General features: G+C 37.1%; 1 protein-coding gene across 1 annotated transcript; it reads left to right on the forward strand.

The window, feature by feature from the left end:
* The first annotated feature begins 3,180 nt into the window (after positions 1-3,180).
* Positions 3,181-12,646, forward strand: LOC148868727 (pumilio homolog 2-like). Its single transcript, XM_088968994.1, has 9 exons — positions 3,181-4,283; positions 6,278-7,845; positions 7,953-8,094; positions 8,203-8,310; positions 9,296-9,508; positions 9,646-9,756; positions 9,971-10,165; positions 11,264-11,438; positions 12,206-12,646. Exons 1-9 carry the CDS (start codon positions 3,657-3,659, stop codon positions 12,241-12,243), a joined length of 3,177 nt encoding a protein of 1,058 aa, XP_088825120.1. The 5' UTR covers positions 3,181-3,656; the 3' UTR covers positions 12,244-12,646.
* Positions 12,647-18,509: the final 5,863 nt, after the last annotated feature.

Raw genomic sequence — 18,509 nt, forward strand, 5'->3', positions numbered from 1 at the left:
CCTAAAGGCTAAACCGAATAAGGGATTGGGATTTGAAAATCAAGCTGATTGGGATACAATTGGTATTTTATTTTATTTTATTTATTTAAAATATTAACCTGCGAACCGCTAACTGGGTCAAACGGTTTAGTAGTTCGACTGCCCGCGTCAGTGGCTTTTTTACTTTTAACATTTTTTCAAATTTCCAATTTCTAGTAAAATCGGACCCGGGTGGCTGATTGGTTACCAGTTTTTCCGGTCCGGTCCGGCTTTGAAACCATGCTACCTAGTGCCTAGTGGGATTTGCCGCTTGAAGAGTGAAAATCCTTCTAGTTGTAAAGAAAAAAAAAATGCATTTAGGCTCAGTTTGGAAAGAGTACAAATGCAAATATGTACAACATAAATACATATAAAATAATACAAAATATAAGATTTTGCACTCTACATATTTGGCATTTGTACTCCTTCCAAACTCAGCCTTAGGAAATTCTTTAAGAAAGTTGTGCTAGATGTATATTAGTTAGTTAAGTGGTTAGCTAACAAGGAATGCTAAGTTATGTTTGGTGAAAAATTCGTAGAGCCCAAACTGACTATCAATCAATCAATTGAAGGACCACCCACTTTGGCCCCTTTGAATTTAGGGTAAAATATACAAACCTCTTCTGAATTTTCACTTTCATGAAAAATTCCCATGTAGTTTATCAAAAACTTGCAGTTACCTCTCTTTTGGCTGAGTTTGGAAGCAGTATAAATGCAAATATGTACCGTGTAAATACATACAAAATAATACAAAATATAAGGTTTTGCACTCTATATATTTGCATTTTTACTCCTTCCAAACTCAGCCTTCATCTTTGTTTCATTAATGAAGACTTCAAATTTATGAAATTACCCCTGCAACTTATTAGGGCATCTTTTAATATAATTCAAAATACCAAATTTGTTCTTCTAAACTTCCCTAGACCTAACGTTTTTATAAAGAAAAATTACTTTATTCTTTTACATCTAACTTGGAGATATTTTAATCAATAGTGAAAGAAATTGGGCATATTTAATAAATTTCCATCTAAGTCGATTGATATATAAAGGTAAAATGAGTACTTTTGAAAAACTAATGCATTGGGTCACTGTCTTCCATCCATAACAATAAGAAATAAGAAAAGAGAGGTAACTACAGGTTTTTCAATACTAAAGGGGAGGTTTTTATGATTATCGAAGTTCTCATGGGAGGTTTTTATATTTTACCCTTCAATTTATGTCAAAGCAATTGACTGAATTTTTAACTTAACCTGGCAAAATAGGCCCTAAAATTGCATTCACCCCAAAGGTCTTAACTCTTAAGTAGGGCAAAAATCATTTACTTATTGCTTCAAGTAATAAGTTAGAAAACAAAACTAGGGGGGTATGGATTAAATTGGACTGATTTGGTTCAATCCGATCTAGTCAACTATAAGTCCATTACAAATGGATCTGGTCCAATTCAATTTGATTAATACTTTCATACTTTGGACTGGTTCAATTCAATGTCCATACCATCAGATCTATTCAAATTGGTTTTAATTTAGATTTGTTCCAATCCAAACCTTATCCATCGGCACCTTCATTCTTATCTCCTATCAATAAATTGGGTATTGGCTCAATATGACTCAACCCAATGTAAATGGATTAAGGATGGGATTTGACCCCAAATATTTTGGACGAAGTTCAATTCAATAAATACTTTGGACCCTTAAGTCTGGGCTGATCCAATTCAATATGTTATTTTGATCCGTCCAAATAGATATTTGATTTGGATGGGATTTGACCCCAAATGGGTCCATTAACACCCCTGTTTGCATGTGCTATTTACATATCCCAGTCTTTACCAAGGGTGTAAATCGATCGAATTTGAATTGGAAGATGCAATATCTGAATTCAAATTCAATTAGAAATTCCAATATCTTAATTCGAGTAAACATCTAATATATATTGAAAATCAATGTTTGAATTCAAATTCGATTATTTATTTTAAGTAATTAATAAATATATTATTTGTATAAAGTGTATTAATATATAAATTATTTTATGTAATTCAATTATTATATATAAAATATTTAAATAGTTTATAATTATATATTACATGTAAGAAATAAATACTTGATCGAATTTAGATATTTAACAAATCAAATAAAATCATATCCAAATTTAACCAATTATGATATTTGAATTATCCAAATTAGATTCGATTAGTTATTTCAAAGTCGAAATTGAATTTTTGAATACGATCTACACCCTATTTTTTACAAATAGGCACATCACCAACTTTAGCTAAAAAGGTTTCATTTTTTTTTTTCGAAACCATAAAAGGTTTAACGTTTTTTAAAAAGACAAAAATAGCCCATTACATTAACTTTAATCATTATAAATAATAAAATAATGGATGTGATATTTCACCCGAAACTTAAAAAAATTACATGTTGTAAATTTGAGATTAATGGAGTAATTCCAGCAAATAAAGAGGCGGAGAAAAATATTAAAAGTAAAAATAATAATGTAGAAATCTTGGAATTCTGATACGTCCATTCACTCCAAATTCTTCCCCTTTCCTCTCTCTCTCTCTCAACATATATATATAGTTAAAATAACAGATAAAATCTACAAATCAAATATTGCTATTTATCTCAGATATACCTGGTATCTTCCTAAACTACCCTCACACCACCGTTTAAACCATCTTCCAAAAATATATTTTTTCCATAAAAAAAGGAAAAAAAAAAGAAAATCAACGAGAATTGTTAAATGATAGTCATTTCAGTAATATCCCAACTTAAATGATGTGTTTACTCTTTTAGTCATCACTGTCATCTCTTAAACACTGAAACTTTTGTAAGAGAAAATCTTAACATGATGACGTGGCAATTGGTGTCAATCTAATTAAGGACACGCGAAAACTTTTAATTATATCCATCTTAATCAGCTCCAGTCGGTCATCATTCTCGCTCCAAAATTACCCCTAACCTTCGGGAAATTGATTAAAAATTCAGACACCTGAAGGCTGAACTCTGAACTCTGAAGAAGCAAAAATTTCCAACTACTATTTTAATTCATGAAATAAAACCCTAAAGGGTTCGGGCAAAAACAAATCCACTGCCGTCAGCCCCTGAATCCAACGGTCCTGATCTCATCTTCGCTTGTGCTTATCAGCCCACTTTCAGCACGCTGTTTTCTTTTTCTTGCCTTCGTTTCTCGTACTGTTTGTTGCTGCTGTTAGCCATTTCTTTTGTTACCACTTACCTAGTTGCGATTTTTAGGGGTCGGAGGTAATGGCGGAAATCATCGCCGATCGTCGACATAGTCGACATAAGAATCACAAAAGATGTTTCTTTTCTATCTGATCTCCTGTTCTTTGAGTAAATTTATACACTATAATGGAAGGATTTCTCCTTTGATGCCCTTTTACGTCTATATCACTTATTGATCGGGTTGTCAACTTTAGATTATAGGTTTTTGATCGAGAAATGAGCTCGTGAGAAGCTTTAATGGCTAAAGATCGGATTTTTTCAGCTTAAAGCGGACATTTTGGTTGCAGAAACGTATTTTTTCAGCTGACGTAAAGTTCAAGCTCAAGTTTTTACACACTGTTTTGGTTTTCTACTGTCTCTCTTCTTTGTGGCATGCTTACTGAGTTTCCGTAGAAGATGTTGTCGGAGATGGGAATGCGACCTATGCTCGGAAGCAACGAAGGATCGTATGGAGAGGAATTAGGGAAGGAGCTAGGGATGTTGCTTCGGGAGCAGCGGCGGCAAGAGGCGAACGATCGGGAGAGGGAGCTGAACCTCTATAGGAGTGGTTCAGCTCCCCCAACCGTTGAAGGTTCCTTGACTGCCTTTGGAGGTCTGTTTGGAAATGGCGGCGACGCCTCCCTTTCGGACTTCGCCGGTAGTAATAATGGCAATGGATTTTTGTCAGAGGAGGAACTCCGCGCTGATCCAGCCTATCTATCTTACTACTACTCTAACGTGAACCTTAACCCTCGACTTCCACCGCCGCTGCTATCGAAGGAAGACTGGAGGGTTGCGCAGCGGTTTCAGGGCGGGGGTTCCACGCTGGGAGGGATTGGTGATAGGAGAAAGGTGAATCGTGTTGATGATGGAGGGAGTCGATCGTTGTTCTCGCTGCAGCCTGGGTTTAATTCGCAGAAGGAAGAAAATGAGGTTGAATCAAGGAAATCACAGGCTTCAGCGGAATGGGGTGGGGATGGACTGATCGGATTGTCGGGGTTAGGACTTGGGAGCAGGCAGAAGAGTTTCGCAGATATTTTTCAGGTGATTTTTGTTAAAGGTTTTGTTGATCCATTCTCTTTCCAATCCTTACTTTTCAGAGAGTTTTTCCTGTTCTTTCCTTTGGTGGATAGGACATCTATATAGTAAAAATGGTTCTGTTTTCTTCATGGAGGTATTCAAGTTCATTTCACTTTCAGTTTTCATTTTAGGATGATCATAATTTGAGATTAGCGATTCTTGTTGTTTCCTGCTAGGTTCTATTTCTAGCAGGCACTGATGATCCTATAATATGCGCTATCCATAACCCCATAGAATTAAGTGCGTAGAATGATACAGTTATGCTGCATTTAGAAACCATGTGGAATAAAATCCAATTCATTAGTTTTTCCGTAGCATGTGCAAACACACATTCAATGTATAAATTGGTGTAGTCAAAGGGGTGTTGATAAAAATAAAAGTTAGGTCATATTAGGATCATTTAAGATTTCAAGAGGTTGGTCTGCCTGCTTTTGTTTTATTAATTTTGCATTTCGATAATGAAACCAGTTTTAGATGCTCAACTATGCCTTCACATGCTTTAGGAAACCTGAATGAAAGGATCTTATTCTGTGAGGCATCAAAACACCTTCTTGATCATCCTACAACTAAGAATTCATTTCTTGCCAATATGCTTGATATAAATGTTAAGACTCGTTGACCTTTTTTATTTCTGATAGCTCTGCCTCTGGTCCTCTCTTTTTGCTTTCATGCTGATAAGCCTATCTGTAATGCTGATTCTCCTATCTGCCTTTTATTGGGTTCCTTTCTGAATTTGTATTCTCACCATGTTAGTCCTTGTTGTTTCATTTATTTTTGCAGTCCCTTTGTGGACCTTAAAGGCAAATTTTGTTTTCCCAGGTTCCAATACCTTCAGTCAGAACCTTAAGTGTAACTCTGAAAATTGCTTGTTTTTTCTTAATATGTCTAGGGGTGTTGGACTTCTTTTTCAATTTGTATTCTTACTTGCCATGTTTTCCCTTGATGTTCATTTTCGCTGTCTTATTTTGGACCTTTAAGGCACGTTTATCATTTTGTTCTCCCAGGTGGAAATACCTAATACCATAAAAAGTTACTTACTTTTCTTAATCTGTCTAGGGGCAGTAAATAAATGGGCATTTAGAAAATCTTGTGCAGTAATAAGGGCATTAACTGTGCACCAGAGTTAGGATACCTTCAATAGGTGACATTTTGAATTAACTAAAAAACTGAACATTATCTAATTTAGAACTTTTCAACAACAATATATGAGGGGAAGAATCATCATCATCATCTAAGCCTTGTCCCGACTATATGGGGTTGACTACATGAGTCTTGTTTTGTCATCTACTCTGTTCAGTGCAGACAAGGGGAACATTTTTCTCAAAAGTAGGTGAGATGTTATATTAATTTTAATCTAGAAAGTGAATCGGGCTACTTTCCAAAAATGCCATGCTTATGTGGATAACTTGACTTTTTACTCTTCATTCTAGAAATTAAAGTTTATATTTTAACCTCTCTTCTGAAATCAAAGCTTACTGAATGGATGGAACAGCAGAATGTTTTGTTGTTTTGCTTTATCTTCAAACTCTCTTTCGATGTGATTGAACCAATGCTCTTCTACATCTAAATCAAATTAGACTGCAGTCATGGTTCATGCATGTCTGCTTATTCAATCTCTCTTTTCAGCCATACAGATAAATACAATTGTAAAACCTATTTGTAGTTTTTTGCATCTTAGCCTTAGTTTATCATTTACAGGATATCATCTTTCTATCAGTTTTTCCAAGTTTGGTTTATAATTTGCTGCATTGATGCACAATTTGCTTTCCGAAGATGCCAACTTGCTAAGTTGGTATATTGTGGGGATTTGTAGCATAGACTTGGGTCCACACCCCATCTTCACCAAATATGAAGAAATGACCACTGGTCCAATTGCAAAACCTTGAAAAAGAAATCGTCTTGATGAATTGCTATTTTTATCATTAATCCAGTGGAGTAACAGCTTACTCCCAATGCAGGATGATTTGGGACGCACAACACCTGTCTCTGGTCTCCCTTCTCGTCCGGCTAGCCGCAATGCCTTTGATGATGGGGTTGAGACTTTAGGTTCTGCTGAATCCCAACTAGCTCATTTACATCATGAATTGACATCTGTAGATGCTCTACGATCTGTTCCAAATGCACAAGGCATTTCTGGGGTCCAGAATGTTGGTGCATCAGCGTCTCATACTTTTGCATCTGCATTGGGTGCCTCCTTGTCACGAAGCACAACTCCTGATCCTCAACTTGTTGCTAGGGCTCCTAGTCCTTGCCTTCCACCAGTTGGAGGGGGGAGAGTTGGTGCAGGAGATAAGAGAAGTATCAATGGCTCAAACTCATATAGTGGCGTCTCGTCTGGTATGAGTGAGTCTGCTGATTTGGTAGCTGCTTTATCAGGCATGAGCTTGCCAACAAATGGCGGACTTGATGAAGAAAACCATTTGCGGTCCCAGATTCAACAAGAAATCGATGATCAGCAGAATTTCCTTTTCAATCTGCAAGGTGGACAGAACCATATTAAGCAACATCCGTACATAAAGAAATCTGATTCTGGGCATTTACATATGTCTTCTGTTACTCAATCTGCAAAAGGATCATATTCTGATTTGGGTAAAAGCAATGGATCTAGGATGGACCTGAATGCCTCTTCTGTGATAGATGGGCAAGTTGAACTGCACAAACCTGCTGTCTCATCTGCTAATTCATATTTGAAAGGGCCATCCACACCCACTCTTACTGGGGCAGGAGGTTCTCCTCACTATCAGAATGTAGATAGCTCAAGCTCAGCATTTCCAAACTATGGTTTAGGTGGGTATTCTGTTAATGCAGCATTGCCTTCCTTAATGTCAAACCACCTTGGCACTGGTAATTTGCCTCCTTTGTTTGAAAATGTTGCTGCAGCATCTGCAATGGCAGCCTCTGGCTTGGATGCTAGAGCACTAGGGGGAGGTTTGCCTTCAGGTACAAATTTAACAGGGGCGGCCGAATTGCAGAATCTCAATAGAATGGGGAATCACACAGCAGGGAGCACTCTTCAGATGCCCCTTGTTGATCCCTTGTATCTTCAGTACTTGAGGACTGCAGGATATGCTGCAGCTCTCAATGACCCTTCTGTGGACAGGAACTACATGGGCAACTCATATGTGGATTTACTTGAACTCCAGAAAGCTTATCTTGGAGCATTGCTTTCACCTCAGAAATCACAGTATGGTGTCCCATTCCTTGGTAAATCTGGTGGTTTAAATCCTGGTTATTATGGAAACCCTGGATTTGGTCTTGGTATGTCATATCCCGGAAGCCCACTAGGAAGTCCACTTATTCCTAATTCTCCTGTGGGGCCTGGTAGTCCAATTAGGCACAATGAACGGAGTTTACGCTTTCCTCCTGGACTGAGAAACTTAGCTGGGGGTGTCATGGGATCCTGGCATGCAGATGCTAGTGGTAATATGGACGAAGGCTTTGCATCCTCCCTGCTGGAAGAATTTAAAAGCAACAAAACCAAGTGTTTTGAACTTTCAGAAATTGCAGGTCATGTTGTTGAATTCAGGTATTCACTTTGCTCATAAATCCCCCCTCCTGCAAGTGCGTGCATGCAGAACTTTTATCTTAGTATCTGGGAATTGGATTATAGCTTTCAACATTTTCTATGAGCAGTGCTGATCAGTATGGGAGCCGGTTCATTCAACAGAAACTTGAAACGGCCACAATAGAGGAGAAGAATATGGTTTTTCAGGAAATTATTCCCCAAGCTCTTTCATTGATGACTGATGTATTTGGTAATTATGTGATCCAGAAGGTACTTTATCACTTCGTTAATATACCATCTACTTTTTCCTGATGACTATATGATACATTATGCTATTTAGTGTTATAAACATGACTAATAAATCAAAGTTGTCTTCAGTTTTTTGAGCATGGAACTGCATCCCAGAGACGAGAACTGGCAAATCAACTCACTGGGCATGTCTTGACACTTAGTCTTCAAATGTATGGGTGCCGAGTGATTCAGAAGGTAAACTTAATTTTTGTGGCCTAGCTTGCTTCATTTTGAAAAGATTCTTTGATTGGTATTTTTGGAACAATATTCTACCTGTGGGAACATCTATTAATCTGTATCTGGGTGTCTACAACTATATGTTGTCCTCAGTAATGCCACCCTCTTCACCTCTATACTTTTTAGGTCTGGGAACTTTCATTTATGCCGGAGATTTGGGCATGATCAAGGAGTAGCAACTATGGTCAATCTCATGGTTCACTAGTCTGACACAAATGTTAGCTAGTTATTTCATGCTCAGGTTGGGAATTAGTTGTGATCTAAGGCAATATAACCTAGTACTAGGCTATATAGCATACATGCATACTCTAATGTATAAATCAAGAATTACAGACATCTGAGTTTGGTTTTTCTTCTGCTCGTTATCACTGTTTTGGCCTGAATTGCGCCTACATGCGGGTTGATGAAGGTATTTTAGTAGTTAAGTTCCTCTGTGATGTTACATTCTGGGTTTTTAGTAGGGTAAGCCCTACTGAAGCTTCAGGGGGAGGATCTGAACTCCTAGATGATGAATCAATATGTATGGAAACTTTTGTTCTACTCAAACTACAAAACAAGGCTAGCATCTAGTAATACTGAGTCATTTGCAATTTATAGGTGTGTACTCTGTCTCATTAGGGGAAAGCAATTGGTTTTGCAAATTTATCAACTGGGAGGTGTCAAAGTGCTGTTTTTTTTATTGGTGAAAGCCTTGCACTTTGATTTTGTGCATTGCTGCTGCATATATTGGTCTTGGATAGGATTTTTTTTTCTATATTTAACAACCTTTGTAACAAACTTCTGCTTAAATTCATATAATCATGTAAAATAAAATTACAGTTTCTGATTTCCAATGTCTTGGAGATGTTCTTCATTTTGTTTATTAAATATTCTATTCTGAATTGAACTGAGACTAACATGATATGGCCTTTCTGTTAAACATTTTTTAAACTCATTGGTTCAGGCAATAGAAGTTGTTGATTTGGACCAACAGACTAAGATGGTCGCAGAACTTGATGGTCATGTGATGCGTTGTGTACGTGACCAGAATGGGAACCATGTTATCCAGAAATGCATTGAATGCATTCCTCAAGATGCCATTCAGTTTATTGTTTCATCATTCTATGATCAAGTTGTGACACTGTCTACCCACCCATATGGTTGTCGTGTCATACAGGTTGAGAAATAACATCTTCTCTTCAATTTCTTATTTCTTGTGTTTAACTAAAGGATTTCAATCTTATTGAAGTAGTAAGTATTGATCGTCAAACAACAGTTTTAAATGCTAAAATGCTTTGGCTTTATTACCACCAGAGGGTACTGGAGCACTGTGATGACCCCACAACCCAGCGTATCATGATGGATGAGATTCTGAATTCTGTTTGCATGTTAGCACAAGACCAGTATGGGAATTATGTTGTTCAGGTTTGTTTTCTTTGGCTAAGCTTTCCAATCTATTTCCTCTCTGTGTTCATATAAAGTTGCAATGATTACCAGTGATTTCATGTCCATGTTCCCTATTTTCTACTAAAATAATGAGCTTTCTTGTCCATGATCCCTATTTTCTACTAAAATAATGAGCTTTCTTGAAATGTTTACATTTCATTTTGGTTTTTAATTTGTCACATATACTTGACAGCATGTGCTGGAACATGGAAAGCCACATGAACGTTCTGCCATAATCAAGAAACTAGCTGGACAAATTGTTCAAATGAGCCAGCAGAAATTTGCCTCCAATGTTGTTGAGAAGTGTTTAACTTTTGGTGGTCCTACAGAACGCCAGATCTTGGTAAATGAGATGCTTGGTACAACTGACGAAAATGAGCCTTTGCAGGTTTGTCTACTTTCTATGGTTTCAATTGCTAGATCAAATATGCTTTGTACTACAAATTTTGTGCTATTAATTGCCATTTTCCTTTTCCTTTTCTTTTGTTTTTAATTATTATTAAGAACTTTAAATGTTTTGCCTGTCTGAGGTTGATTTTTTTATGGTTGTTGGGTTTAGGAAAGTTACGTCGTCATTATTTATTGTTTGTATTTTCTCTTAAACTGCAAAAGCAATTTTTTTTTTTTGGATTTGATGTGTAACTTAATTTATTTCATTTTGCAGATGCTCACAATTGATTCCATCATATCTATAAATTTTATTGGTTATTGCAAATAATTAATAGTTTTATTTTCTTAATTATATTACTAATGACTTTAATGTCAACACTAAAGATCCATCAATTAGCAAGAGAAAGATGAACCAGAGAAATGTCTCACAAGTATGGACTGCGATCATTTTAGCTTAGAAATATAACTAATTATTGACTGGAGAGTCTAAGAATATCTATGAACATGTTAATTTGATTGAAAGGGATATTAAATTAACCATAAATAGAATTAGTATTCTCAATTGTTTCTTGCCATTTGTTTTAATCATTGGATATAACAGGAAGAAAGAATGCGTTATTGATCAGCTCTTCGCAGTTTTCTGGTTTTATTTCTCTACTTGTCTTTTCAGATAGTAGCGCTATATCTTTTCTACATACTTGATGAAAATTTTACTCTGTTAACTATCTAGAATAACATTTTTGGTTAAGCTCTCCACTTTTCTCAAACTGATGTACTGCAACGTCATAGCTCTTGATGATATTCCATTTTATCCTCTTTCAAAGAGAGTTAAGCTAGAGCTCAGCTCCATGATATGGGTCTGTTGTACGGAAGATAATCTTACCTTCTTTATGTTGAGATAATGCCTTGAGACGAACATAGTAACTTTGATACTGGTACAATATGATATGAAAGTAATTTTGTATCTTAGGTTTGAAGTTCAGTTCCTGCATCCCAAAGAAGTAACTATCTGACTGATGCTTTTATATTTCTTGTTTATTGGAAGATCTTATTGTTACACAGCCTTATCTCCACTTGTTTTTGTTTGTTCTGCCAGGCAATGATGAAGGATCAGTTTGCAAACTACGTTGTACAGAAAGTGCTGGAAACTTGTGATGACCAGCAACGTGAACTGATTCTTTCACGAATAAAAGTTCACTTGAATGCTCTGAAGAAGTACACTTACGGGAAGCATATAGTTGCACGTGTAGAAAAGCTTGTTGCTGCTGGCGGTACTATTTCCTTTCTCTTTTACCTTGTTTGTGTTTTCTTTTTTTTTTTTTTCCTCTCTTTTCTGCTTTCATTCTTAAAAAAACATCCTCTATTAATGTTTTGTGAGCTCCTGGTGGAATAGTTTTGGTGGATCTTAATGGGTTCTTGCAGCCCAAAAATTATGGGGGACTGTATTACGCACTTCCATCTGGAGAATCACTTCAGGGCTTTGGTTAAAATGTGACAATGAACAGAAGCTACCTGTTCTGTGGGGTGCTTGCTGCTTCGGCATTACACATTCATTTATTCTTCCATAATAAATTAAGTTTTGTTATAGGAATCGAAAAATTTGACTATTAATACTATTAATCATCACCATTTAAAAGGAATTAAGTTCCGAATCAATTGGTGAAATAACATTATTATGTCTCTGCATTTGTTGATGTATATCTTGGCCAAAATGTTGATCATTGATTGAAAAAGTTATGATTAATCAGCACATACAGCAACTGATGGATGTCAATCGAGAGTGCTGATGGGCGGTAGACAAGTGGTGTACTGTGAGCACTCTTGATGAGTCTGGTTTGTTTTATTTCTTCAGCTATTGAAGAATAAATGGTGACTGTCATTTTTATGCAAATAATATCAATTCTTGCCTCCTATGTTGCATGTGCAATAAGATGACATGGGAGAGCTGTTGTGGCCTTGTGGAACATTGTGATTATGTTGTATTGTTAAATGATTCTTTCATATCTATAGATCTCTAACAAGGATCTATTACTTGCAGAGAGGAGAATCGGTATTCAGACTCCATACGCTGCTTAGATGGCATAGCGAGAAAGTAAAGTTGTTGTACAGCTAACTGAGGCTAGTATGAGCTCTCCCTCTTTCTTCTTGTCTAGCCATCGCTCATATCTATTGGATAGGAATTGAGCTGATTGAAATAAATTGTTGCTTGTACTGAAAAAAAAAAAACTGTACATTGTGTAGTTTCAAATATACCTAGAATCAGGCAAGCTCGAGGCTCAGATGAATACACCTGATGCCCCTGCGGAGGAGATAAATTGACTGTACAAGTTTTTAAGGGTGTAAAAAGTAAAAGAACTGGAATAGTGAATATGTTAACGTGACTGTACAAATGTCACCTTGTGGAGAGCCTTTGGTCTTTAGGTGAGGCTGGGAATTTTCTTTTAATTTATGGGATTAATTATTTTTCCTTGAGCACAAATTTTCTGTTGTGGCTAAGTCCTATTTTCGAGGACAGGTCTTGCATTTTAATTTTATATTCTCTTGTGCATTTGTATGATATTCTTTATGCTGCTCACAGTTTCACTCATTTTGCTTAAGTTACTATTGTCTTGATGCTATTTAACAAGTCATCAATTATAGTGCTTGTGCAGAATAAATTGTTACTGTTGGATTTCTTGTCTGATTGAACTACTAATGGAGGTGTGATAGTTACAAGTTGTTAGAACTTAGAACTTTGAGGCACCTGTTCAGTATGCATTGTCTTGGTGGATCCCATTTCATCTCATTGAATTTTTCACCCGTCCAGATTTTGAACTATCGTAGGCCTTATAAGGTTGTTTGGCTGCTATCTCTGGAGTCTGGACCTTTGGGGGTGGTCCTGGTGGAGGGTGGTAAGACATTTTTTCTTGTAGGGGTTCTGAAGTTCTCATAATATTCAGTGTTAACACTGGCATGTGGGTGGGATAGGTTTCTATTAACCAGGTGTCTCCCATCTCTCCAGCACATCAACTTCCAGAAATCGCGTCTTCCAGGATGAACATAGAATTAAATAGGGAAATGGGTTTGCGAGTCCCGTCATCAGTGGTTTAAATCGCTAATGAATCTTACGGGTGAAAGTTTGAGTTTTGGGACTTTGGGCTTAACGGAGTCCCAAAGTTCCTCTCTCTACCTCAACTGTATTCAGGGGAAAAATTTTGGCCCTAAATAGTTTGCCGGTGAGCAAAATGGGTTTAGCTTATTAAAATTAACAAGGTTGAAGCTCCTCTGGAATGGCCCCATTGAAAATTTGAAACTGCATATGGTTGCAGCCTTGGAGGGGATCGGGGTTGCCCACTAATACGAGGTGGCGTATATGGAAATTCCAGTTGGTCTGTTCTTTATGTGATGGGTATTCAGAATCTTACACTAGAATGACGAGATCCCTCCATTTGGAAGAATAGCGAGCGAAATGGGTGGTTTCCTTTCGACTCTGAAGATGCTCCCGTTTCGCTTTGGATATTTGGAAAAGGTGATGGTGACTGGTTGGAATCCAGTTCCAAAAATCAGGGATGACTGACTGTGAAGTTCTCAACAACCGTACGGGGAGGACGGATGATTGTTCTGTGCTGCAACCCGCAATGTTTATTTAGCGAGGCTCTCTTCATCTGTGATCGATTTTTAACCTGTCATGGATATCTTATAGGAGGCTTGTCATGAGGTTTTCACCACTTGGATCAATGACGCCACCACGTTCCCAGAGTAAACGGTGAAGGCTTTCTGGTTGGTTTGCCCCTCGCCTCTCGACTCTCGCAGAAACACATTTTTATTGGGTTTGGGATCGAGTTCTCTTAGCTTCACTAGTCTGAAACCACAAACCAGTATAGTTAGATTTTGACCCCGAACCTCTGCTGTTCTACTGGCCGATCAATGTTACTGTGCTGAGCCAATTGGTTTTTTGCCTCATCTCTCGACTTTTTACGGCAAGTTGAACCGATTGGCTTGGGCTACCTTGGTGTGGCTGGGATGTTCTCACCCATGGTTTGCCCCGCAGAAATGTACTTGAATAGAAAATTGGATAGGTGATGGATCCATTAAGGGCATGTTTGGAACCGATGCTATTTTCTCAAAAAAAAAAAAAGGATGCTATGTTGGCACCATGCAAGAAATATGGTGTTGGGTCGGTTTTTTTCTTTTTTTTTTCTTTTTGGAAAAACATTTTCTCAAACCATCGTGGTCTGAGAAAACCCCCTTTGTTGACGTTCTTGTTTTTGTACCTTTCCCGGCAATGGTTTGCTGATGTGGTGTTGGAAAATGCCTAGGCGGCAACAATGGGTTCGATTAAAAAATGCCATTTTCTCAAAAAAACGGCAAACCAATGCAGCATCATTTTCGTAGAAATTGGTATCAGAGAAACAGCATCAGTTCCAAACATGACCTAAGAAGCTTGACTTGGCCAAACATCAACGCTGCCATATGAGCTTAATGTATTTATTTATTTATTTTACTGGAGAATTCTTCTTGTGTGGTTGTAGAGATGAGATATTGATGTAGCAGATGGTTGGTTAAAGGCCAGTCGATCATTCTACTCCTGGGTGTGGGTGTGCTGATGATCCATTCTGAGTTGGGACCAATGGCTGTTTAGCAGGCTGTGGAACCAATAATAACTGCCCATGCCAATTTGGGCTTCACTGGCATGAGACATTATCGTTGGTTCTACAGTCACTGGGTTCAACTAGACCAGGCAAAAATTTGACCCAATCCAACCCAAAAAAACAGGGTCAGGGTCTCATATTTAACTACGTAAATGTGAGAATGGCATGACCTGACCCGACCGGGAAAAAATTGGGTTGGGTCATGGGCCAACCTGCTGACTCAACTGTCGAGTCTAATTGGGACTATTTATGCATTGTTAGGAGTTTTCACTCTTTAATCTTTTTTTTTCTATTCAGTTTATTCTTTATTATTTACTCTTTAAATTGTTAAAATATTCAAGTTTTTTTGTTTTATATTTGGAATTTTAAGGTTAATTCCTTGAATTTTGGTATTTTTTATGCATGTAGTTTTTCTTTATTTTTTAATCACAATTATTTTTTGGGATGACCCGAATTAGGGTTAGGGTCTACATTTGATAACCTAACCCAAAATTCAACCTGACCCCAAATCAACCCAAAGTGTTGACCCAACCCAATTGCCAGGTCTAGGTTCAACTAATCCAATCCCCGATTAAGATGGTGGGTCTAAGCAAGTTTCGATCTAGGTTTTTGGATTGTGGATTTCTACTGCCAAGGTGTGCGGGGAATAGCGTGTATATCAATCACATCACGTTCACTTGTTTATAAAGTGATCTAGTAGGGCCTTTCCAAAATCTGGGTGGTGATCGAATTGGTGTTCTAGCAGGGGGATGCTAATCCTTGAGTAGGATTAGTTGTATATATACAACTCTCAGCAGTTCACATGTATAAAAATATCCTTGACATGGACTCGTGATGTAATTTTTGTATATGGAAATATTTTCTGCTATTATACCACTCATCTTACGAAGAGACTTGTTTTAATTTTTGTTTTGCTGCCCATGGCACAAAAAAAAAAAAAAAGCATACAGTTTTCTTTTGTTTTAAAAGAGGTAAAACTACAACTGAAAGTCTGTTAAAACTTAAGAGGGAACAGGAGGATTGCAGTGACTTACTGTGAGAAGAGCTTCTTGGGTAGAATCTAGGGGTGAGCCTTATTTGGTTAAAATGGAATTTTGGTTTTTGGGTTAATTTGGTTTCAATTTTAGTCAATTGAACTTGTAGCTAGAATCCATGAGAGCTCGAGCTCAACCTCCAGTCTCCTTTGCCAAGGTTTCTTAAATTTAACACTAAAGTTGATACTTTATAAGTTATTTAAACCCAAAAATAACGTTTGTGATTTGTTGTCTTTACACTCCAACAAAACTCTCCATTTCAATTATCAATTCCCAATTCCATCACCATACTCCAAACTCCAAAGAAACCGGGCTTTACATTTACATGTACAGGCCAGCAGGGTAATGCTAGAAGAACGAACGATATACCTGTCTCCACTCTCCAGCTTATCAACTTGATTGATCAGCTGCCTGTACCTGCACCGACATGGCCCCCCTCCCCGATCATGATTCGTCGGTATTCAACATAATGCTCCCGAGTTCCAACACGGACCAATGCAACCGTGCTTCGATAATATCTTGGAAAAGATGTTCTCGATAATGGCTTATTTTATTTTAACAGTGTTGGGAGCGTTAATTGGGAGCAGATGAGAGGTGAATGAATTGCTATGTCAACGCAATAACTTTAATATTATAGCCACATTTTTCATGTCCAGAATGTCACGCTTTCCAGATTTTCACCAAAAGTAACTTGTGCAGTTCATGTATGAGGCCCATAAGCCATGTTTCCAAGGAACAACAGTAACAATTTGTTCAACGCAATGGCTATTCATAATAAAATACATGACATCTGGACCTTTATAATGGAGCCAAGACATACTATAAGGTCGGTCATCGCATCGGTGTGAGATGGAGGTTCTGATTCTGGTTCCCTAGCTTGTTGAATAGTCATCGTGTGGTCGGCTATCTTACCGATGTGAGCATGTGGTCCACTAAAGCTGCCCTCGTCACTCCCATTGTGTACGTAGTTTTGGTATGGTTTGGGTTTTTTGGAAATTGGGATTAGGTAATTCTTTATTTAGGAAATTAACGTGCGTATTAAGTATTGGAGAATTCACTAATGTAGTGCCGAATTGTCAGTTTATCAAATAATTTTTTCTTAATTTTAAAAAATAAGTTAAATATAAACATTTATTTAATAAATTAAAACTATATCAAATACATACTTAATAGAGTTGAGATCTTCTACTAACAAAGCAAAGCATGTTTCAATCCTCTATCTATTTAGTATAACTTACTTTTATTAAATAAAATGTTTATATTTGATTTGTCTTTAAAACTGATAAAAAGTATTTGATAAATCATATATTAACAAATTGACGTCATTATGTGCCGCATCAGGAGAACAATGAATAAACACTCCAACCAGAGAATCGTTAGAATGAAGCTTCCATAATAATATTTGGTACACACAAATCAATAAAGGAAAAACTTAATCTAATACACCACATATGATCATGATACTAATACCCGCTATAAAAATAGGATCCGCCATGTATGACATATATGGTATAAGATGAGCTTGGTAGAAGGTTTGGAACCTGTTTTGTTGGCAGGTGATCCGAACCTCGGTTTGATTAGTCTGAAGAATTGGGTGTGGCTGAATGCCTCGTTCTATTTCTTTCACTAATTGGTTTTATTTAAAAATAAATAAATAAAATAATATGAACATGTATTTATTATTAGGGCTATTTTGGAAAAATAGCTTTATCTAATCTCACTTTTCATGTACTCCCCTCTCATTCACAAGAAATCTATATAAATATATTAAGCTGAATTGTGTATGTAAGAAGGCATGACATGAGGAAAATGGAATCTAATATTATTTTTTACATTTTTTCATAGAAATTACAAGAATGCCATTCTTTACGAACTCTCTCTTTTGTTTTTTTTTTAAATTATAAGAATATCACTCTTTTCTACCAATTCTCTTTCTCTCTCTCTCTCTCTCTCTCTCTCTTTTCTTTTAAATTACAAGAATGCCACTCTCTCTCTCCCCTACCAACTCTCTCTCTTTTCCTTACAAATTATAAAAATGCCATTTCTCTCTCTCTCTCTCTCTCTCTCTCTCTCTCTCTCTCTCTCTCCTCTTAAATTATAAGAATGCCACTTTCTCTCCAACTAAGGGAGACCTCAGTTTGACATCTCGACTACTAGGGGACCTGCAATCAAAGGTAGTCGAGTTCGGGTTGAGCCGAGCTCGAACTTTTGACCTCAAGTTCAAGTCTCTAATTTGAATCGAATTCGAACTAAACAATACCTCGACCACTAAGGGACATCTCGACTCGACACCTCGGCCACTAAGGGAGGTCTCGGTTCAACACCTTGTCAACTAAGGGAGACCTTATCTCGACACTTTACCTGCTAGGAAAACCTCAACTACACACTTCAATAGCTGAGGGAGACCTCGATTTGGCACCTCAACAATTAAGGGAGACTTTGGTTGCTTGAAAGACCTACAATAAAAGGTAGCTAAATTTGAACTTCCAAATTTTTAACTTGAGCTTCAACTCGAGCTTGAGCTTAAGCTCAATTCTCTAATTTGAATTAAGATAATTTATGAACAAGCCCCGTGGGTGCATTCGACGCGTGAACCCGCCAATCACAAACGCCCACGTCAATATATTTAAAATTTATTAACTTTAACGGACGTTTAAGCTGTTAATTAAAGAATCCG

Source organism: Nelumbo lutea, chromosome 2 (genome assembly GCF_056320005.1).
Source record: "Nelumbo lutea isolate HS-2025 chromosome 2, American lotus-T2T, whole genome shotgun sequence".
In the NCBI taxonomy this organism is placed as follows: domain Eukaryota; kingdom Viridiplantae; phylum Streptophyta; class Magnoliopsida; order Proteales; family Nelumbonaceae; genus Nelumbo; species Nelumbo lutea.

Bases quoted from the DNA above. Each gene is read 5' to 3' on its own strand.
- LOC148868727 (XM_088968994.1), top strand. From the start codon at position 3,657: ATGTTGTCGGAGATGGGAATGCGACCTATGCTCGGAAGCAACGAAGGA. The intron at 8,095-8,202 runs GTACTTTATCAC...AGTTGTCTTCAG, and splicing joins GTAATTATGTGATCCAGAAG to TTTTTTGAGCATGGAACTGC. The intron at 9,757-9,970 runs GTTTGTTTTCTT...TATACTTGACAG, and splicing joins ATGGGAATTATGTTGTTCAG to CATGTGCTGGAACATGGAAA.